The sequence below is a fragment of the Panthera leo genome, chromosome C2, assembly GCF_018350215.1.
Source record: "Panthera leo isolate Ple1 chromosome C2, P.leo_Ple1_pat1.1, whole genome shotgun sequence".
NCBI lineage: Eukaryota > Metazoa > Chordata > Mammalia > Carnivora > Felidae > Panthera > Panthera leo.
This window is the reverse complement of record NC_056687.1, coordinates 114,064,605-114,088,113: the sequence shown is the minus strand read 5'-3', so window position 1 is coordinate 114,088,113 and position 23,509 is coordinate 114,064,605. Positions and strand designations below refer to the sequence as shown.

At 36.1% G+C, this 23,509-nt stretch overlaps 1 protein-coding gene across 4 annotated transcripts in view; it reads left to right on the top strand.

The window, feature by feature from the left end:
* The window catches only part of RNF13 (ring finger protein 13), a 156,741-nt gene that overhangs the window by 78,635 nt on the left and 54,597 nt on the right, over positions 1–23,509 (top strand). For 3 of the 4 annotated variants that reach the window (XM_042955404.1, XM_042955403.1, XM_042955405.1), the window contains exons 5-6: positions 10,395–10,482; positions 17,305–17,395. In XM_042955404.1, the coding sequence (XP_042811338.1) occupies positions 10,395–10,482; positions 17,305–17,395 (179 nt within the window). Of the gene's footprint in view, positions 1–10,394; positions 10,493–17,304; positions 17,396–23,509 lie in introns of all 4 variants that reach the window. The other variant, XM_042955406.1, reaches the window with a different exon arrangement.

The window sequence follows — 23,509 nt, the reverse complement described above, 5'->3', positions numbered from 1 at the left end:
GCTTCTGTGTCTTGGGTATTGTAAATAATGCAGCAGTAAACATGGGGGTGCATATATCTTTTTGAATTAGTGTTTTTGTTTTGTTTAGGTAAATACCGGTAGTAGAATTACTGGGTTATGGGGTATTTCTATTTTTAATTTTTGAGGAACCTCTATACTGCTTTCCACAGTGGCTGCACTAATTTATATTCCCACCAGCGGTAACCTGGGGTTCCTTTTTCTCCACATCCTCATCAACAGATATTTTGGTGTTGAGTTGTATACTTTGTATATTTTGGATATTAACCTCTTACCAGATAAATCATTTCCAAATATCTTCTCCCACTCAGTAGGTTGCCTTTTTGTTTTGTTAATGATTTGTTTTACTCTGCAAAAGTTTTTTATTTTGGTGAAGTCCCAGTAGTTTCTTTTTTGTTTCCCTTGTCTGAGGAGACATATCTAGGAAAATGTCACTAAGGCCAATGTCAGAGATGACTGCCTCTGTTTGTTTCTAGGAGTTCTGTGGTTTCAGGTCTCACATTTAGATTTTTAATCCATTTTGAGTTTATTTTTGTGGATGGTATAAGAAGTAGTCCATATTCATTCTTTTGCATGTAGTTGACCATTTTCCCAACACCATTTGTTAAAGAGACCATCTTTTTCCCATTGTATATTCTTGCCTCCTTTGTTGTAGATTAATTGGCCGTCTAAGTGTGGGGTTTATTTCTGGGCTTTCTATTTTTTTCCATTGATCTATGTGTCTATTTTTGTGCCGGTACCATACTGTTTTGATATTTATTGAGGGTTTTTATCATGAAAGTGTGTTGATTTTGTCAAATGCACAGTGTTAGCTGCATTGCATAAGTTTTAGTATATGTGCTGCCGAAGCGAGCACTGCATTGCATAAGTTTTGATATGTTTTGTTTTCATCATCTCAAAGTATTTTACAATTTCCCTGGTGATTTCTTTTTTGACTCATGGGTTATTCAGGCTGTGTTGTCTAATTTTGACATATCTGTGAATTTCTCAAATTTCTGTCTAATATTGATTTCTAACTTCATTGTGTTTGGAGAACTTTGTATGATTTTAGTACTTTTAAAGTTATTGAAGATTATTTAATGGCCTAACACCTGGTCTACCCTGGAGAATATGCACTTGAGAAGAATGTTTATTGTTGACTAGAATGTTTTATAGAGGTCTGTAAGGTGTAGCTGGTTTATAGTTTTGTTCAAGTCTTCCATTTCTTTGTTATCTTCTGACTAGTTCTTCTGTCCATTAGAAGATAGTGTGTTTCTCCCTTCACTTTTCTCTGTTTCTGCTTCGTATATTTTGGAACTCTGTATTTAAGTGTATATACTTTTATAGTGCCTGTATCTTCCTGATGGAAAACATAAAATGTCTTTGTCTTAATAAGAATTTTTATCTTTAAGTTTTGTACTGTTTGCAAGATACATCTTTTTTTTCCTTTCATTTTCAACCTATATGTGTCCTTGAATTGTTTAAAGTTTGATTCTCTTATAGAAAGCACATAGATGGAACATGTTTTTTAATCCATTCTGTCATTCTCTGGTGTTTTATTGGAATATTCAGTCTGTTTACCTTTAATGTAACTACTTATAAAATAGGCTTTACCTCTGCCACATAATTTGTTTTCTCTCACTCATGTCTTTTTTATTTTTTCAATACCTGCCTTCTTTTGTGTTAAATGGGATTTTCTAGCATGCCTTATTAAGTTCCTTATTGTTTCTTCTATATATGTTTAAATTATTTTCATAGTGATTGTCCTGGTATTGCAGTTAACATTTTAAATTAAAACAATGTAGTTCAGATTAATACTAAGTCAGTTTAAATAGTATATAAAAATTTTGGTCCAATATACCTTTATTCCCTACCTCCTCTATCATGCTATTGTACTATTATTGTCATATAAATTGTATCTTTATATAAGTCCATTAAGACATTATTTTTTTAGCAGCTGTCTTCTAAAACAAATAGGAGAAGAAAAGAGTTACAAATAAAAATGTCTTTATACTGCTTTCATATTACCTACATAGTTACATTTACTGATGCTGTTTATTTTGTGTAGATTCAAATTATTTTTTTAATTAAAAAAATTTTTTTTTAATATTTATTTATTTTTGAGAGAGAGAGCATGCGAGCAGGGGAGGGACAGAGAGAGAGGGAGACACAGAATCCAAAGCAGGCTCTAGGCTCTGAGCTGTCAGCACAGAGCCTGATCCGGGGCTCAAACTCACAAGCTGTGAGATCATGACCTGAGCCAAAGTCGGATGCTTAACCGACTGAGCCACCCAGGTGCCCCTGTAGATTCAAATTATTGACTACTCTTCATTCATCTCAGCCTGAAGGAGTTTTAAAAATATTTCTTGTAGGTCTACTGACACAAATTCTCTCAGTTTTTGTTGATCTGGAAATATCTTAATTTCATCTTTATTTTTGAAGGAAGAGTTTAAGCTGGATATAGAATTCTAAACTCAGTTGTTTCCTCTTGTAGCCTTTTATTAATTCATCAGGTTGATTATATCAATTTGCAAATTAAGAGCACCTTCCTTTGTGATCTTTGTAATCACTTTTCTTCTCTCTTCCCCACCCCCACTGCCCTGTGCCCTCCACCTTCCTTATTTCATTGGCCAGACTTTCAGTACAATGCTGAATAGATGTGGTGTGAGTGAATATCTTTCCCTTGTTGCTGTTACTCAGAAGACATTTAGTGTTTCACCAGAAAATATGATGTTAATTATGTTTTTTGTAGACAACACTATTAATGTAGAAATGTTTTAAAGTATCTATTTAAAATGTGAACTCAAGTTCATTCTTGGGCAGGAAAGTAGATTGAGAGCCAAAGGAAAATAAAAGATGCTTTAAAGTCACTGAAGGTATCATATGATTAAATGGGAGTTCAAGAAAATTTAGGCGTTCTCTTCCTAGTAGTCAAGCACTTACAATGCATCTCGAGATAGATATATTTTTTATATTTATACCGAAGCCAGGGGAGTAGAGTTTTCCCTATATTTATTGCATATTTTAAAATTTCTATTATCACTTTGCTTGTTTTAGTAAATAAAATTGTAACATCCTGGAAATTTCCCTCTAAATCATATTTTTATTCTGAATGAATTACTCACTCTGACATATTTCAGTACATTCTTTCAGCTTCCTAGTTAAAATAAATCACCTTTTTACATTTAGAATAAAATGTTGAAATAATCAACTAAACTTAAGGTTGTATTATCATAAAAATTAGAGAATATATTTAAAATTGACTACCATTTTGAATCAAATATCTTTTGTCCATCACTTGAAGGCAGATGTTCTCAGAAACACTGGGCAGCTACAATAAGTGTATGGTATTCATGGAATATTACCTGTCTTTCTGAAGTAATCTTGGTTTTGAGCTCACCTTTTCCCTGTTGTTCAAGTGTTACAAATTATTCTTCATGCAAAAAGAATACTATAATTCAGATAAAGACTTGAGTCTTTTATTTGAAATGCATTTCAGATAAAAAAAAAATACTGTTGTTACAAGTGTCTCTTATTTTACATGACCACCTGGACTGCTGTCTGATACAATAATTGAGTTCTTTTCAAGGTCCTTTCCCATGAAGGAAAGTCAGCTCTGTTGAATTTTTACAATTCTTGCAGGTATATAGCTTAGAGATATACACAGGTCTGCTTCTTTGTAGTGTCTCCTCTAAGAGGAAAAACAAAGTACACTTAGTTCACGTATAGATGTTAAAGGGGTTTGAAGACCGTAGGAAATGTAAAACTGTGAATGGGTTACGTTTTATTACAAGTTTATTTATTTATTTATTAATTTTTTAATTTTACTGTTTTAATTTACATCCAAATTAGTTAGCATATAGTGCAACAATGATTTCAGGAGTAGATTCCCTAATGCCCGCTACCCATTTAGCCCATCCCCCCTCCCACAACCTCTCCAGTAACCCTCTGTTTTTTTCTCCATATTTAAGAGTCTCATGTTTTTTCCCCCTTCCTGTTTTTATATTATTTTTGCTTCCCTTCCCTTATGTTCATCTGTTTTATCTCATATGAATGAAGTCATATGATATTTGTCTTTCTCTGACTGACTAATTTCACTTAGCATAATACCCTCCAGTTCCATCCGCGTAGTTCCAAATGCCAAGATTTCATTCTTTTTGATTGCCAAGTAATACTCCATTGTATATATGTACCACATGTTCTTTATCCATTCATCCATCCATGGACATTTGGGCTCTTCCTATACTTTGGCTATTGTTGATAGTGCTGCTATAAACATTGGGGTGCACGTGTCCCTTCGAAACAGCATACCTGTATCCCTTGGATGAATACCCAGTAGTGAAATTTCTGGGTCATAGGATAGTTCTATTTTTAATTTTTTGAGGAACCTCCATACTGTTTGCCAGAGTGGCTGCACCAGCTTGCATTCCCACTAGCAGGGCAAAAGAGATCCTCTTTCTCTGCATCCTAGCCAACATCTGTTGTTGCCTGAATTGTTAATGTTAGCCATTCTGACAGGTGTGAGGTGGTATCTCATTGTGGTTTTGATTTGTATTTCCCTGATGATGAGTGATGTGGAGCATTTTTTCATGTGTCGGCCATCTGGATGTCTTCTTGGGAGAAGTGTCTTTTCATGTCTTTTGCCCATTTCTTCACTGGATTATTTGTTTTTTGGGTGTTGAGTTTGGTAAGTTCTTTATAGATTTTGTATGCTAACCCTTTATCTGATATGTCATTTGCAAATATCTTCTCCCATTCTGCTGGTTGCCTTTTAGTTTTGCTGATTGTTTCCTTCGCTGTGCAGAAGCTTTTTATTTTGATGAGGTCCCAGTAGTTCATTTTTGCTTTTTTTTCCCTTGCCTCTGGAGACGTGTTGAGTAAGAAGTTGCTGTGGCCAAGATCAAAGAAGTTTTTGCCTGCTTTCTCCTTGAGGATTTTGGTGGCTTCCTGTCTTACATTTAGGTCTTTCGTCCATTTTGAGTTTATTTTTGTGTACGGTTAAGAAAGTGGTCCAGGTTCATTCTTCTGCATATCGCTGTCCAGTTTTCCCATCACCACTTGCTGAAGAGACTGTCTTTATTCCATTGGATAGTCCTTCCTACTTTGTCAAAGATTAGTTGGCCATAGGTTTGTGGGTCCATTTCTGGGTTCTCTAATCTGTTCCATTGATCTGAGTGTCTGTTATTATGTCAATACCATACTGTCTTGATGATTACAGCTTGAAGTCCGGGATTGTGATGCCTCCTGCTTTGGGTTTCTTTTTCAAGATTGCTCTGGCTATTCGGGGTCTTATCTGGTTCCATGCAAATTTTAGGCTTATTTGTTCTAGCTTTGTGAAGAATGCTGGTGTTATTTTGATAGGGTAATTATTTATTTTTAACACCAGGTGGGTAGATTTATTTCAAATATTTGTTGAATGAATGAGTGAATTAATGTTGAAAATCTTTAAATTTTTATCTCGTCTTAATCTGTTTTATCTACCTAGAAAAAATTCGATATATAGAAACCTTGCTACCTCTCAGATTTAGTGTGCTCAGAGTCATTCCTTTCTTTGTCCTTATGAAAACAACCTGCACTTATCAGCTTTCCTATTTTTGGTTAAGTGTGTCCCTCAAGTTTCCTAGGTTCAAAAATTAGTTTATGAAGAGGAATAAAAGATAGCATTCATTCATATCATTGCCATCATTCTATTTTCTTTCATATCATTTCCATCATTCTATTATTCTGCCTTGTCACAGCAGCCCTGAGTCTTCAGTTTTTCCTTTCCGGATCAATCTCAGTATACTAAATTGTTCTAAAATACTGCCTTAGCCATGTCAACCCCTTGTTCACTTGCCTTACGTAAACGCTTGACAGAGTAGACCCCTTATCTGTTTTTCTGAATGGTCTTTAAGGTACTACACAATCTGTCCCCTTTTTTTCTCTCTTCTCACCTCTGAGTCTCCTAGAGCAACAGTAAAAATCAATAGTAATGACAATAATCATAGCTAGCACTTATTTAATATGTGCCAGGTGCTGTTTAAGCACTATTTTAAGTGCTTGGTTGTCTAAGTTTGTACAGCTCGCATATGACAGAGTCAGAATTTGAAGCCTGGTAATCTCGTTCCAAGAGTTTATAATTTTAATTCCTCTGCTGCTCTTCCTTTCAGTGACATTCTTCTTTGTTTAGTAATGTCAACTCTGTGTTTTATTTTGTTTTGTTTTTAATAGGCTTTGCTAGATCCTGACTTCTGTTATTTTTCTTTTCTTTCATATGAGAAATTTCCCCCAACTCTTTTCTACTGTTAGCTCAAATCTTCTCTCTTTATTAAAGTGTCATACAGTCCCATAAAATCTGCCATAGGTGTTTCAGCCTACACCTTTTTCCCCCTCTATGTTTCCACAAACTCTATTACAATATTTTAGCACTTTTTTATTTGGCCCACAAGATTTTACAATCATGGTGTCTGAGTCTTGATGCTTTCTTAGTTTACTTCCTCTTCCCAGACATTTGTAAAATGTTAAGTGAGATTAATTGTTCTGTTTCTCCTCCCAAATCATTGGAAATCCCATGCTTCTCTGTGTAATCAGAAAAAAGTATATTCACATCTCAGCTGTGCCTAAATGTGATCTTAGGGCAGTTTCATTTACCTATTTTTCCTCATTTCCAAAATACTATGTAGAGTTGTGTTAGGTATTAGAGATAGTATATATAAAGCACTAGCATATAGAGGTTTCCTTTATTGATTATAGCTTTTAGTCTGCAGCCTGTTATGTGTATTCCATCAACAGTTTCCCCCAACTTCTCATGCCTTGGTGTCCCATAAAAGATCTCTACCTATGATCTTGACAGCTCAATCAATTCTTCTTACAAGGCTTATTTTATTAGTGTCAGTATTACAAATTTGTCCAGTCTGGAAATAAGATGGACTATTGTGTCATTTCCAGGGTTCCTCTTATTTATTTATTTTGAGAGTGGGGTTGAGGGGCAGAGAGGGAGGGAGAGAGAGAATCCCTAGCAGGTTCCACGCTGTCAGTGCAGAGCCTGACATGCAGCTCACTCTCATGAGCTGTGAGACCGTAACCTGAACTGAAATCAAAAGATGGACGCTTAACCAACCGAGCCACCCAGGTGCCCCTCCAGGGTTCCTTTTTTAGAACCTGTCTTATTGAAGGCTCTTCCATTGGCAGTCTGCTATCTTCTGACATACTGGCTACTTATAATAACAAGTCAGCAGTCCCATATTTCTTCAAAACTCTTCGGTAGGTGCCACCTGGCCATCATAATTTAGTTGCAGCTAGTTTGTTGATTGGATGTAAAATATTTACAGTATTCACCACAATTTCAGCTTAACAGCTCTGATCAATCAGTCTTCTTAAAAAGGCAGATTGGCAATACAATTCAGAAGGCTTTTGACTGAAATTCTCAGTTTTGATGTCTCTTGGAATTTAGGTTTGTTCACCGTGCATGCTTTTTATTCATGAATCTTTGAGTCCTTTGCCTCCATCTGACACCATGTGTTTGAGGTTGCATTTTATGAATGTGAAACTTTGCACATGTTTACTAAATGATTTAGGTTTTATTTTTGCCTTGTGTTCTTAAAAATACCAGCTGCTGCTTAGTTAAAAATGTAATGTAATTTGACTGACGCATGAGTTTTGAGGTTCATAAACATGGATGTATTTTCCTTGTTTGTATTCATAAGTCTGTGGTTCCATATGTAATATGTTTCTTGATTTAATTTTAATACTTTATTTTAGAGATAAATAAAAACAATAACAAAAGCCTTGGGGAAACATGTTTCTATTTTTTGGAATTCACACTTGTACGTTCAAAATTCCTCCGCATTTTAGTAGTTTTCTAAGTTTTCTGTTTCAGGAATTTTATTATTTTGTTAGCAGAGAACAGCTTTTGATATTGATATAATACTGTATTTATGGAAACAATTGCATTTTGAATGTGTGAAAGAAACATTTCTCATTTGCTCCATGCAATTTTAAGAACCTAATGACTAGATTTAGTTATACATATAGCAGATTGTTGTAAATCCAATAATTTATTTTGGTGGTTCTTAACAATTTGAGGGTCAGAAAACCTTTTGTAAAATTGATGATTGCTTTGTCTCTTCTAACCGCAAAAGTTCACACGGAAATTTAAGGACCCCATGAAGGGTTTTTTTCAAAATGGGATAGTACATGTATATGTAAATATAATGTAAGGCACTATATAAGATCTTTAAGAAAAATGTAAAAAAATTTATATAAATACTCTAAGCGGGGAGGAATTATGTGGGTGCTTGAAAAAAAACATGCAGAATAGGGCATTGAACAGGCAGGCTTCATGGAGATCATGGAATTTTAAGGCCTGATCCAGAAGACAAAACCTTATTCCTAGCAGAGATAATAGTGTGAGCAGATAGAGAGGCAAGAAAGTACTTGACCTCTTTGGATATCCGTGAGTATTGAGATCTCTTGGAGGATAGCGATGGTTTCTGATTCACCTTTTGAGTTCTGCATTGTGTCGCACAGTACCTTATGTAGTTTTATTATGTGAACTCAAATACTTACTGAGTTGAACTTCTTTTACTCTTTTTTTTTTTTAACAGAGAAGCTTTTTTTTTTTTTTAATGTTTATTTATTTATTGAGGAGAGAGGAGCAGAGAGAGAGGGAGAGAGAGAGAATCCCAAGGAGGCTCCCTGCTGCCAGTGCAGAACCCAATGCAGGGCTCAAACCCATGCATGAACAGGAAGACCATAACCTGAACCAAAGTCAGATGCTCAACCGACTGAGCCACCCAGGCGCCCCCTTTTTTACTCTTTATTATGGCTCCTGAGACCTCTTTTCTGCGTGTCCTATCATGTTGTATGTTTGCTCACAAATATATATTTTGCAGAGAAACAAGCTAATACATGCAATTTCAATGACTGTGTGCATTAATTGGCTTTAAAAAGAAAACCAAACTTGTTTTTTTATTAGAAAAGAACAGCTTTTGATATGAATTTTATATTTCTTAAATTGTATCTCTGGGAACAGTTGTTCTTGGATGTGTGCAAGAAACATTTCTCCTCAGTTACTTGGCTAGCTTTTGGGGAACAGTTAAAATGGCCATTGAAGCATCAAATAAACTAATAGCAACCCCAGCCAACTCTACTTTTGTTTAAGTGAAATCTACATGAAGTCTTGCCTGCTATGGTAATATAATGAATAGATTAATATATAAGTAGTAAATAAGAAATAAGATTTAGAAACTAATAATCTTTCCTAAGAGTATTTTTCTTTCCCCTTGAAACAGCAGCAGTATCTATGGGGAAGAAGCTTTAAAGCTAGCATTTTCTCAATTTTAATTGGGTAACAAAATCTGCTTAAAAATGGACACAAACAAACAAAAAAAAACCTTTCTTATTATTGACATTTTCTTGCAGGACTACAGAACATTCCTTGTAACAGTTTTGTCGGCTGGTTAATTTTCTTGCTGTATTCCTAACGTTAGAGCAGTACTACCTGTGTTGGTGAACTGTTTATGCTATTTTAATTAGTTTCTTAAACTGTCTCTGCTTGGGGTACTAAGATGGCTCAGACTCTCGAGTTAGGTCAGGTCATGATCTCATAGTTCTTGGGATCGAACCCTGCTTTAGGCTCTGTGCTGACAGCATGGTGTCTGCTTGGGATTCTCTCTCTGCCTCTCTGCTCTTCGTCTGCTCACGAATGCGCATTCTCCCCCCCCCCCCCAAAATAAATAAATAAGCTTAAAAAAAAGAGCTCTGCCTAATTTCCTCTCTTGTGTTTGTAATGTTAAAATGTGGGCTATTAATTAGAGCGTATATTTTATACATTTACTCATTCAAGTAATGTTTAGCGAGTGCCTATTCTGTGAGGCTATTTTGCAGGTGCTATAGAGGCTGTAAAGATGAATAAAATATTGATTCCTCAAGGCAATCTTATCTCCTGAAGATTGGTTGTTTTTTTTTTTTTTTTCAGTGGTAGGATAAAATTATTCTGATTAATCCACGTGAGGAAAAATAATTTGTCCAAGTTTATCCCACTAGTAAGCAGTAGAGGTCGATTTCAATGCTCAAGGGCTGATGACTCTGGAGCCTAAGCATAGCAAGTCTCTACGTATTAGCACTAGACAGGTTTATTGCTTTGGATCTTTCTAGTATTTGAGCTTGTATCTCTGTTTTTTATTTGTTTCTCATTCATTTAGTGCCATTAACGAAGTCAAGAAGATGTCTAAAGTCATTGATAATCAATTGTAAAACATGTTCTATTTCAAGAACATATTTGAGATCCATTCTTACATAGATACATAATCTAGTCCTAGAAACATGGTACAGACTTGCTAATTTATGTTGAAGTTGAGTGACTGTATGACAATGCACTCTCTTCCTCCTATCATGATTGTTTTTCTGACCTGCAGGTTTTAAATGCACAGAGAGCAGGATACAAAGCAGCCATAGTTCACAATGTTGACTCTGATGACCTCATTAGCATGGGATCCAACGACAGTAAGTACAGGTATCACTTTTCTTCTCTCCTGTTTGACAGATCTTTTGAAACTAAAACTTAAGATTTTTTTCTTCACATTTTCTGTTCAAAAAGCAAATTTCTTTTCTATCAGAAAAGTAACTCTCATCTTAACCCTGTTGGGACAGTTTTATTCATATTGAAGTGAACTTGACTTGTTCTTTTCCAAATAGTTGTTTCATTTTCTTTTACCTTTGTGTTTCATTGTAGAAGATGTGTTGATATTTTGGCAAAAACCAAAGGAAAACCAAAGCTTTAAATAGAGATAAACATGCTGAGTTAAGGCTTCCATAGAAGGATTTTTGTGATTTATTTAGAGATTCATAATATTAAGTGGATATACTAAGTAGCTGCTACATTCTTGTAAAATTTCAAAGCTACATACTTGGGCTTTCTTACACAACTTACAATAAGTTGGTTATTAGTTTCTTAATATACAGTGACATGCCTATAGCTTTTTATTCAAAATAGGAATGTTTTCCCTTATTCTTGACTAAATATTATCTTGTAGGGAAAATGAGCCAATTTTAACCAAATAACTGGCTTTAATCTGAGATTTTTAAGCTGTATGCTTTCACTTAATTTGGTGAGAGTGATCAAGGTATCTTTTGTTATGTTAATGGCATGACTTTTGGACTCCACCTAAGGAAGGTGCCTGGTAGGCTGGAAAACCAACCATTTGATGAGAGAATTGGAGCTCTCAGTCCCATCTCTCTGATCTCTGGGGAAAGGCAAGGGACTGGAGGTTGAATAGATCTCCAGTGGCCAATGGTTTAATCAGTCACGTCTGTGTAATGAAGCCTCCATAAAACCCAAAACGACAGGGTTCAGAGAGCATCTAGGTTGGTAAACATGTGGAGATTTGGGGAGAGTTCCATGCCTGGAAGAGTGTACCCTTCTCACATACCTTGCCCTATGCATTTCTTCCATGTGGCTCTTCCTGAATTACATTCTTTCATAATAAACTGCTATCTAGTAAGTAGATAATTTCTCTGGGCTCCATGAGGCACTCTAACAAATTCATTAGACCCAAGGAGGGGGTTGTCACTGGAACATCTAATCGGTAGATCAAAAGCACAGATGATAATCTGGACTTACAACTGGTGTCTGAATGGGTGGGGGCTTTTTGTGAAACTAAATCTTTAACCTGTGGAATCAGATGCTATCTCCAGGTAGATAATGTCAGAATTGAGTTGAGTTGTTTGATGGTGTGGGGAAGAGCCCCCACATACACATTGGAAATTGGGTTCAAAACCCAAAACACACTGCCAACATTCATGATTAAGTATTTTATTTTTGTTTTTCTTCTAGCACATAACCATAATACCTCTGGCTACTAAGTGCCATTGAGTCTCATATGCAAGAAAGAGCTTGGAGCAAAGAGCAGACATAAAGCTATGGACTGATATCCTACGTTGGAATATCTTTAAGACTTTAAATAATTAGATCCTTAATAGGAATCTATTTTTGGAGTCCTTGACTAAAAAAATATTTTTATAGCTTAAGAGAGTATTTGTTGTTATTGTTTGAGTAGAACCCTCTTCCTTCTTACCCCTGATAATCTGAGGCAAAAGCTACAATTTCTAGAAAGTAAAACTTGGTGGGGCATGTGGGTAGCTCAGTCAGTTGAGCGCCCAACTTCGTCTCAGGTCATGATCTCATGGTTCATAAGTTTGAGCCTTGCGTTGGGCTCTGTGCTAATAGCTCAGAGCCTGGAGCCTACTTTGGATTCTGTGTCTACCTCTCTCCCTGTGCCTCCACTACTAATGCTCTGTCAATCTCTGTCTCAAAAATAAGTAAACATTAGGAAAAAAAGTAAAACTTGGTAATAAGTTCCTTCATTAATTTCTATATATATTTAAAATTATTATTTAATATCCTAGCTGATTATATCATTATAATGCATGAAGAACTCTTAAGAGGTTCTAGCATTTCACAAAACATTTGATAGTCACTGCTTGAGAATTAAAGGAATTGATGAAGGTATTTTACTTACCAAATAAACTGTTGGCACTGCAGATTTGACACAACGTTCTTCTCCTTAAAACAAAACAAAACAAAACAAAAAACAAAAACCAGGTCAGTAGCTTTTGTTACCTGTATATTTTGCTAGCAAAATGTAAAGCATAAATACTCCAGAAATAGGTATGAATTTAAATTCACATCATGAAGCTTCCGTTTGTATTAGCTGTATAGCTTTGAGCAAGGGACTTACTCTTTGTGTGTTTGCTAAAGTCCTGAGCCTAGTGTTTATGAGTCCTGAAGACCTGCTTAAGGTCTTGTTTGGGTTAAACAGATTAATATTTGTAAACTATTTAGTCTTTTTACAGGTTTTCTTTTTTTTTTTATTAATTTTTGTAAAAATATTTATTTATTTTTGAGAAAGAGACATTGTGAGACAGGGAGGGGCAGAGAAAGAGAGAGAGGGAGACACAGAATCCAAAACAGGCTCCAGGCTCTGAGCTGTCAGCACAGAGGCCGTCGCGGGGCTCCAACTCAGGAACTGTGAGATCATGACCTGAGCCGAAGTTGGATGCTTAACTGATAATACCTGTTTTTCCCTTTGTACCACCGTAAACTTTTTTGTGGTAATCATGCCAGTTCCTAAGGAAAAATGTGCTAAATGTTAAAAGTAGCACATAACCAAGTAATCTTGCTGTTGCCATGGAAATGTTCCACCTGAGCTATTATATATCAAAGATTGGTCAGAATTTTGGTTCTTGACTTTATTGCTTGAATTTATTTTGCTCCATCCTTGGGAATGTGTGTTTTGGACATTTCATATATCCAAAAACAAATGTTGTAAAAAAGACCTTTACCACTTTCATCTTTGCTATTACTTAGTAGAGGAAAGGAAAGCATGGCTTCATTAAAAGGGACATGTATCAGGGTGCCTGGGTGGCTCAGTTGGTTAAGCATCCAGCTTGGGCTCAGGTCACGATCTTGTGGTTCATGGGTTTGAGCCCCACATTGGGTTCTGTGCTGACTGACAGTTCAGAGCCTGGAGCCTGCTTCGGATTCCGTGTCTTCCTCTCTCTCTCTGCCCCTCCCCAACTTGTGCTCTGTCTCTCAAAAATAAATAAATGTTACCAAAAAAAAAGAGGATATGTATCTGTCCCCCCTTTTAAAGGCTTAGTCTGTAGCCACAAAGAATATTGCACATGTTCTCCTAAGAGCAGACATTCCAGTATCTAAAAACAAAAGGAAGTTTTAAAAGCCCCTTGCTACAGACATTTCACACAAATTATTTGTTTTTATTTCAGCTAGAACATAGGATGGGTTCGCTCAGTGGAGCCAATACGTTTGTCACTGTTAAGAGGAGACAGAATGTGATGGGGAAAACACCCAATCACAGAAGCGGGATTTATTCTTCTAGGTTAGTTGATATGTGAACTAGCCTGTGCCTTTGGGAAAGTTACCTTAACCTTTTAAACCCTTTACTTTCCTCTGTAAAAGTGTGAATAATTTTAATTCTTATTTGACCTGACAAGGTAGTGAAGATCATATAAATAAAAGCAGGCATATGAGAAAACCCATGCCATGGCAGAGTTGCAAGAGCCTAGGTTAGGAGGCAGAGCCTCAAGTTTGAGTCTTGGCTATGCAAATTCCTAATTATATTACCAGGGCAAGTTATCAATATGTCCGAGTTTGTTTCTTCTCCTCTTTTCCTTGCTGTCTTCCTTCAACAAGTAGTTTTTGACAGTGTACTCCTCAGGTATTGTTTTAGGCACTGTGACTACAGCAGGGAATAATACAGTTTAAGGCTCTGCTCTCATATCTTTCATTGATGTAGCAGAATGCAGCATTTAACAGTGTGGCTTCTGGGTACTGCCTGCCAGGGTTTGAACTGCAGCTGGACTACCTTCTAGCTATGCAATCTTGCGTATGTTACTTTACATCTCTGTCCCTCACTTCTTTGATCTGTAAAATGGGAATGATAACAGTACTTCACTCATTGGGTTGTTGTTGAAGATTGAATGAATTCAGATGTATAAACCATCTAGAAGACTCCTGCTTTTTAGCAATCATGTAGTGGTTACTTAGCTATTACCTAATAATTATATTATTGTATATTCATTATAAATTATATAATAGCAGCAAAATAATAAACCTTTAGTGGTTATTCAGCCGTTATCATTACTGCTGTTATTACATTCTAGGGTGGGAGAGAGGAAATGAACACAAAATCAAAGAGATATGCTGCATGTCAAGTAGTGATAAGTGCTTTAAAGAAAATCCTGTCAGGCTGAAGGGATGTAGCACGGCAAGGACTAGAGAGTGGCCGTTTTAGATAGGGTGGTCGGACAAGGCTTTTATGAGGCTTTGACATTTGCATTAGGTCTACAGTGAGAGGCTGAGCCATGCAGATTTCTGGAGTAGTGTTCCAAGGAAAGGGAACAGCAAGAAAATGCAAAGCTTAAAGATAAAGCATCTTTGGTGTTTTCAAGATGTGGCAGAAAGCCACCTTGGCTGGAGTAGAGTGAACAAGGCAGAGAGAATGGCAGAGGATGAGGTTAGAGAGGGGGTATTTATAGAACTTCGGAATTTGTTCTGTGTATCTTTTAAACAGAGGTTTGAAGTGATCTTTTACTTTATAAAGCATTTAAAAAATTATTTATGTGTGTGTGTGTGTGTTTACTTGTATTAGAGAGAGAGAGACAGGGGAGAGAGACAGAGACAGAGACAGACAGTGCGTGAGCAGGGGAGGGGCACAGAAAGACAGACAGAATCTGAAGCAGACTCCAGACTGAGTTGTCAGCACAGAGCCTGATGCAGGCTCACCAGCTACCAGCCCTGAGATCATGAGGTAAGCCTAAGCCGGACACTGAGCCATTCAGCCCCTGATCTTTTATTTTAAAAGGATCACTTTGGATCTCTTTGGAGAACAGATTGAAGGTGAAAGGTGGGCAGGAGTGCCTAGGAAGAGACCAGTCAGAATGTTGCCAGAGGTGATGGTGATCTGGAGTATTAGAAGTGACTGATAAGAGGTGATAGAATTATGGATATATTTTGAAGTTGATAGGATTTGATAGAAGGAATAGGGAAAGGGAGGAGTCAAGAATGATTCCAAGATGCTCAGCCTGAGAAACTAGGTGAATACCAAATGTTGTTTACCCAGATGAAAAGGACTAGGTAGGAGTAGAGCTGATTGAAAGGAAAGAGACTTTGAGAGTTCTGTTCGAGAAACATTGTTTGAAACACCTATTAGCTAATCAAGTGGAGATATTGAACAGGCAGTTGGATATATGAATCTGGAGAGGTTGGGGCTGGCCATTTAAATTATCATTTGTCTATGATACCATGATAATACTATCTGCAATGTATACTTCAGGATTGTTTTGTGGATTAGAATTAAAATTTAGTGTTTTTAAAAGTATTTTGTGAACTAGAACATGTTATGGTTTTGTTTTCTGTAGATAAATAATGTTGCAAAGTCTCCAAGATGGCTATTCATATTTGCATACATTTCCCCTCTTCTTCTGACTAAAAGGAGGAACTTTTTATATCTCTTTAGATATGATAACTCAAAGAAGTTATATCACTTCTAATAATTATTGACATGACAGGATATCTGAGGTGTATCATTGAGTGAAAAAAAGCTTATACTTTTTTCCATTATTATATGATCCCATTGATACAAAAAAATAAAATTTTTATTGATCCCACTGATATAAAAATAGTGATTAAATATTCCTTTATCAACCATTTAGGTTCCTACCCTCCTGGGGCTTATATGGGTATGTGTATGTGAAAAAGAGAGAGAGAGAGAGAGAGAGAATGGGAATGTGTGGAGCGAATGACTATATTTGCATAAAACAATAATCTAGGAGTGAAAAATGTACTTGTTGAAACTTATAGAACTTTATCACTTCAAATAGAACCTTTGTCTTTAGGTGGGAAGGATTATAGTTGGTTTTGGTTTTCTTCTGGTGTCCTCCCCCCCCCCCCCCCGCCTTTTTAAAATAAATAACAAATGTGTGTGTGTTTTTTTAAAGGAAATGTAGAACAAAGTTATTGTGAAAATGTAATGGAAACAAATGGACTTTCTCTAAAGCCAGATTTGTTAAATTAACTCACAGCTAAAAATAAGACTGCTTTTTCTGTTGTAACTTTAAGAGGATCTTCCTGAGTAATGGGTAATTTTTCAAACTTCTCTTCCGTTGGCATTTGATTTTGGTTTTGCAATATAGGTATGAGTCCAGTTTGTTAACACACCAAACAAAACAAAGCTTTCCAGTGAACTCCAGGCTTAGGAGGAAGTAGAAATTTACCCAGCTTTCCCATTTTATGCCCTTTCTCAACTCCTGTCAGCCCTTCACTCTGGAAAGTCATAGATGTGTGGTGTCATTTTTGAGACTTTTGTAAAGTGGTCTCTTCTTACATTTTTTGGCCTATACCTCTCCTGGGAATGGGTATGTAAAAAAAGCTTTTTTACTTTTTCATTTAGGAATTATTTGTGGAAAGAAAACTTAAAATATTTTCTTCCTTTTGTAAGAGTTAATTGTGTCTAAAGAGGAATAAATTGAAAGGAAATATTAACAATGATTATCCCAATCTTCATGGGACTATTGAGGTAGTAGGTAATGTATGTATGCAGAATGTTAGCTTTTGTTATTGCAAATGTAATAGTATTTCTCAACCACTGAGATTGATGATGGTATAAATCTGCAATCAGGAATATCGACCAATTTGAATTTATTGTAGTTGTTTCCAGTTATGTTTGCTGCTATTATGAAGAAAGTAAAGTTGATTGTACACTGAGTATGGGCTTTTAAGAATAATTTTATTATTATTTTATACAGTTGATGTGCTAAAGAAAATTGACATTCCATCTGTCTTTATTGGGGAGTCATCAGCTAATTCCCTGAAAGATGAATTCACATATGAAAAAGGGTAAGTAATGGATATGAAAAATAATCATGTAGCTTAAAATTCTCCTTTATATTAGGGTAGAACTATGTTAGTTATAACCAAGGTGTGTTTTAAAATGAACTCTATTGTGCTAAATTAAGTTCTCTCTTAAGTCATAATGATTATAAGACTTTATTATAATAATTTCTCTGTGCATTATTATATATTGAAAATTTGCTCACTCTAGAGAGCCTAAGGTACTCATGTTGCTAAAAAGATAAAACTTTCCCTCTTATCATTTAATCAAACCATTGGTATTTAGAAACAATGTGATTTATATTTATCATTAGACATTTGTAGTTTATTAAAAAGAGATTTGTTATTTTATAAACACAGTCCAAAACAGTGTGTTATTGACTTGGTTTTTATAAAGGCATAAAGTTTGTTTTCAAGTTTAAAAGGTTTCATTTGGAATAAAACCTTCTGTATGGAATTTCTACCACAAATCACATTATGAGGGTAACACAACCTTTTTTTTTTTCCTTCCCAAATTCTTTTTTAATTTAATTTTTTATTTTTTTTAATTTACATCCAAATTAGTTAGCATACAGTGCAACAATGATTTCAGGAGTAGATTCCTTAATGCCCCTTACCCATTTAGCCCATCCCCCCTCCCACAGCCCCTCCCGTAACCCTCAGCTTGTTCTCCATATTTATGAGTCTCTTCTGTTTTGTCCCCCTCTCTGTTTTTATATTACTTTTGCTTCCCTTATGTTCATCTGTTTTGTCTCTTAAAGTCCTCATATGAGTGAAATCATATGATTTTTGTCTTTCTCGGACTGACTAATTTCACTTAGCATAATACCCTCCAGTTCCATCCACGTAATTGCAAATGGCAAGATTTCATTCTTTTTGATCGCTGAGAAATATTCCTTTGTGTATATATATATATACGTATATATATGTATATATATATACCACATCTTCTTTCTCCATTCATCTGTCGATGGACATTTGGGCTCTTTCCATACTTTGGCTATTGTGGATAGTGCTGGTATAAACACTGGGGTGCACGTGTCCCTTCGAAACCACACACCTGTATCCCTTGGATAAATGCCTAGTAGTGCAATTGCTGGGTTGTAGGGTGGTTCTATTTTTAATTTTTTGAGGAACCTCCATACTGTTTCTTAGAGTGGCTGCATCAGCTTGCATTCCCAGTAACACAACCTTTTGAAACTAAGGCACAGGTATTTCATCTAATATAGAAAGCATTGCAGTTAGCACTTCAGAGCTGCTTCTGTGGAACATACAATGGGCAGGAACAGGCTCTTGACGAAGAACAATAATAACAATATTAGTAATAAAAGCAGTAATGTTTATTGAGTACTTGGCAAGTGCCAGCACTCATGAAAGCAAGACTTTTACCTTTGTTATCCATTTAATCTTTACAGCAACCCTCTAGAGGTTGTTATTATCTCTTATTCTCTACATTTTCCAAAAGAGAAAACTGGCAAAATAAAATCCAATCCTGATTATTTAGGTGGGAAAATCCACCAACATTTGAGTTAGAAAATACATAAAAAGAAGAGGGAAAGTTTTTCTATTGCTGTTTTTGGCATTTTCCCCATGCAGTTTTGATATTTAAAATATTGTTCACATATTACAGTCTCAGAACATCTATTTTAAGGTCAGGAACATAATTTTGGATGTTGTATTAAAAATAGTTATACAAGGCGTGCCTGGATGGCTTGGTCTGGCAAGCGTCCGACTTTGTTTCAGGTCATGACCTCATGGTTCGTGAGTTCAAGTCCTGCAGGTCAAGTGCTGCACTGTCAGTGCAGAGCCTATTTGGGATTCTCTCTTTCTCCCTTTCTCTTTGCCCTTCCCCCACTCACTCTCTCCCAAAATAAGTAACTTTTAAAAAAAAGTTATGCAAGATGCTATTTTGTCAGCTGTGTTTGTTAAGTTAGTAGAGGGGAGAACTAATACTTTTACCTCAATATTGTTCCCTCTTTTAGAAAAATTCTGTATACTTTAATATGTACCATAAAGTCTTTTTTAGTTTTAATTATAAAATCATGACTTTTTAAATTAAAAAGTAATATATACATGCTAGTAAAGCATGGAAAAATTCAGAAATATAAAGCATCAAAATGAAAGTCCCGATGAAGCTATTCTCTAACAACAGCAGCTACTGTTTAAAAAATGTTAAACTTTTCCCGTATTTGAATACTCACATTGTTACATGATGATGTGCTTATAAAATAGAATGTACAATACATAGTATTTTGTTTTTTAAATTTAAAAAAAAAATTTTTTTTTTCTTTTGAGAGAGACAGAGACAGAATGCGAGTGGGTTGGGGCAGAGTGAGAGGGAGGCACAGAATCTGAAGCAGGCTCCAGGCTCCGAGCTGTCAGCACAGAGCCCGACGTGGGGCTCGAACCCACAAGCTGTGAGATCATGACCTGAGCTAAAGTCAGACACTCAACCGACTGAGCCACCCAGGTGCCCCTACATAGTATTTTATAGCATGCTTTATTTACATAATATTTAGACCCTTCCATGGTATCATAAGCCCACAGAATCCCTTAACTTAACTTGTGGGACAGATGTCTTGTGGGGGATTTTTAGAAGTTAAGTACCGTTCCAAATAGAGTTTGAGGCAGCCTCCCATAATCAAACAAATTATATACATACATCTGCAATGAATGCATGAGTATTTTATCAGCTCATGTTGACTGTCAGATGAATTGCCAACATGATTTTTTTTAAGTATTTATTTATCTTGAGAGAGAAAGAACATGAGCAAGGGAGGGGCAGAGAGAGTTGGACACTTAACTAACTGGGCCACTCAGACACCCCCAGGCAACATGATTTTTTAAAACTTTTTAGGTTTCAGAATTGTGCAGAAGGGACTGTAAACAAGTACGTACACATCTCCCTTATCCATCTGTGAGCTGGCCTGTCAGTCTGCCTGCTCGCCTACCTGCCTACCCACCCATCCATTAATTTATTCTACTTTAAGAGAATTATTATTGAAGCATAGTTGACATACTGTTGTATGTTGTGTAACATACATAATGTTATAATAGTTTCAGGGGTACAACATAGTGATTCAATAATTCCGTTCATTGCTCACTGCTCACCACGATAAGTGTAGTCCCCATTTGTGACTGTCCAGTGCTCTTACAGTATTATTGACCATATTCCCTGTGCTGTACTTTTTTATCTCTATGACTTGTTTTATAACCAGGAGTTTGTCATCTTAATCCCCTTTGCCTCTTTCACCCATCCCCCTCCGTACCTCCCCTCTGGCAACCACGTTTCTGTATTTAAGAATCTGTGTTTTTGCTTGTTTTGCTTTTTAGATTCCACATATAAGTGAAACATTTTGGTATTTGTCTTTCTTTGTCTGACTTCACTTAGCATAATACCCTGTAGGTCCATCCATGTTGTTACATGGCAAGATTTTATTCTTTTTTAATAGTTGAGTAACATTCCATTGTGTGTGTGTGTATGTTTGTGTGTTTCTGTGTATGTACACATACACACATACATACCACATATTTTTTATCCATTCACCTATTGATGGACACTTGGGCTGCTTCCATATCTTAGGGATTATAAATAATGCTGCAATAAGCATAGGGTGCATGTTTCTTTTTGAATTAGTATTTTTGTTTTCTTTGGGTAAATATCCAGTAGTGGATCACTGGATCATATGGCATTTCTGTTTTTCATTTTTTTTTTTTTTTAACATAAATTCATCTTTGAGAGAGAGAGACAGAGCGTGAGTGGGGGAAGAGCAGAGAGAGGGAGACACAGAATCTGAAGCAGGCTCCAGGTTCCGAGCTGTCAGCACAGAGCCTGATGCGGGACCCGAACTCACTGACTGCGAGATCATGACCTGAGCTGAAGTCGGATGCTTAACTGACTGAGCCACCCAGGCATCCCTCTAGTTTTAATTTCTCAAGGAAACTCCACACTGTTTTCCACAGTCATTGTACCAATTTACATTCCCACCAGCAGTGCATGGGAGTTCCCCTTTCTCCATATCCTTGCCAACACTTGTTATTTATTCTGTTTTTTATTATGAAAACTTCCAAGAGTATTTAAAAGTGGAGAGATGAGTATAATGAATCTGATTGTTCAGTTTCAAAGTTGTCAACCTGTGGTCAATTTTTTTTGACTATCCACCCTCCAACCCCACACCTTCAATCTTTCTTCCCCACACCATGATTCTTTTGAAGCAAGTTCCAGACATCTCGTCATCTCAACTGTAAACATCTCAGAATATATCACTAGAAGATATTTTTACATATAAAAATATCAGGGCACCTGAGTGGCTCACTCAGTTGAGCATTCAGCTCTTGATTTTAGCTCAGATCATGATCCCAGGGTTGTGGGATTGAGCCCCTGCATCTGGCTCTGTGCTGGGCATAGAGCCTGATTAAGATATTCTCATTCTCTCCCTCTCCCTCTCCCTCTCTCTCTCTCTCTCTCTCTCTCTCTCTCTCTCTCTCCCCCTCTCCCCCCCTTCTGTTCCTCTCCCCCACTCACATGCTGTCCCCCCACCTCTCAAGAAAGAAAGAAAGAAAAATAGAAAAATATATTATCATTATTCTATTGTTTTTTTGAAAAAAGGTAAACATTAATATCAACACATATTTTAGTCTTCAGATTTTCTCAACTGTCAGATTTTCTTCTTCTTCTTCTTCTTCTTCTTCTTCTTCTTCTTCTTCTTCTTCTTCTTTTTTAAAGTATTTGTTTGAGGCAGAATCCAAATAATGTCCATACATTGCAGTGGCTCTTATGTCTTAATTTTCTTTTAATTTATTGGCTAAAATACTTGTATGAAGAGAGCATGCACCTTATCAATTATTTGATTACCCTGATACATAGTCTGTTTAAGAAAGCTATAGGATAAAGGTGTCTGGCTGGCTCACTCGGTTAAGCGTCTTGACTCTTGATTTTTGCTCAGGTCGTGATCTCACAGTTTGTGGGATCCAGCCCCGCTGACAGTGCAGAGCCTGCTTGGGATTCTCTCTCTCCCTCTCTCTGTGCCCCTCCCCTGCGTACATGCATGCTCTCTCTGTCTCTCAAAATAAATAAACATTTAAAAATATATTTTTTTTTTAAAAGAGAAAGAAATCTAGGATAAACAGTTCTTGCCCTTCATTTACTATTTTTCAAATGATTTGGATCACTATCATCTTCCAAAGATGATTTTATATATATCTTCAAAGTATCATAATGAACTCATGAGTTAAAACTCATTTAGTATGCTTCAGTGCATTGCAGTTATGATCTTTATTGACATTCATTCACATTTTCCCATTTCAAACTTCTTGAAGTTTAATCCTAATTTCTTTGGATGTAAATCTGGGGCTTTGGATTGCTTCCTGTTTTCTGCACAACAATTGTTCCAGGCCCATCTCGTTCTTTTCCTCCCCCTGACTTGGAACCAGTCATTTTTTCAAGAAGCTCTGGTTCCTTTTAATTGAATACGGTATTTAGAGACTGAGGGGTGATCATTGCTCCTTGGTTTGTCATTATTTCTAGGGCTTTTTAGTGGACACAGCTAAGAAATATATATGCTTTTTGCTTTTTATTTTTTGGCTTTGGCTTTTGTTTTACAGGGTACAGCTTTCAGGTAGAATAATATGTTTTTAAAGATACAATAAATCATGAGCACATATTGTTGTTTCCAACTTAAGTTCAGGACCGTACGTTTTTACTGTATTTTGCTGATCTTACATCTATATTTTATTTTTCTGTGCTCAGAGATACCAAATAATTATTTTCTTTTTTAATTGCACAATACACACACACAGACTCAGAACAATACCAACACTATCGCCTTTGTTTAAGTTCTTTAAGTTCTATCATAATAAGGATCTAAAATCAAATTACCATGTTTTAAAATCTGTGAAATAATTCTGTGTGCTTGATGATATCAACTGGAAACACAGGTCTATTTGATTCATGTTGCTTTTAGATTTTAGGGACTGCTTTTTACTCCCATTGTGATTTTTATAATTATGTATAAACTTAAAGTCAAAATCAACAAAACACAATGTGTATTCAGAGAAGGTCAGCTTCTAAAGTGTCATCCACCCTGTCCGTCTTGTTCCCATCCTTACCTTTGAAAGTAA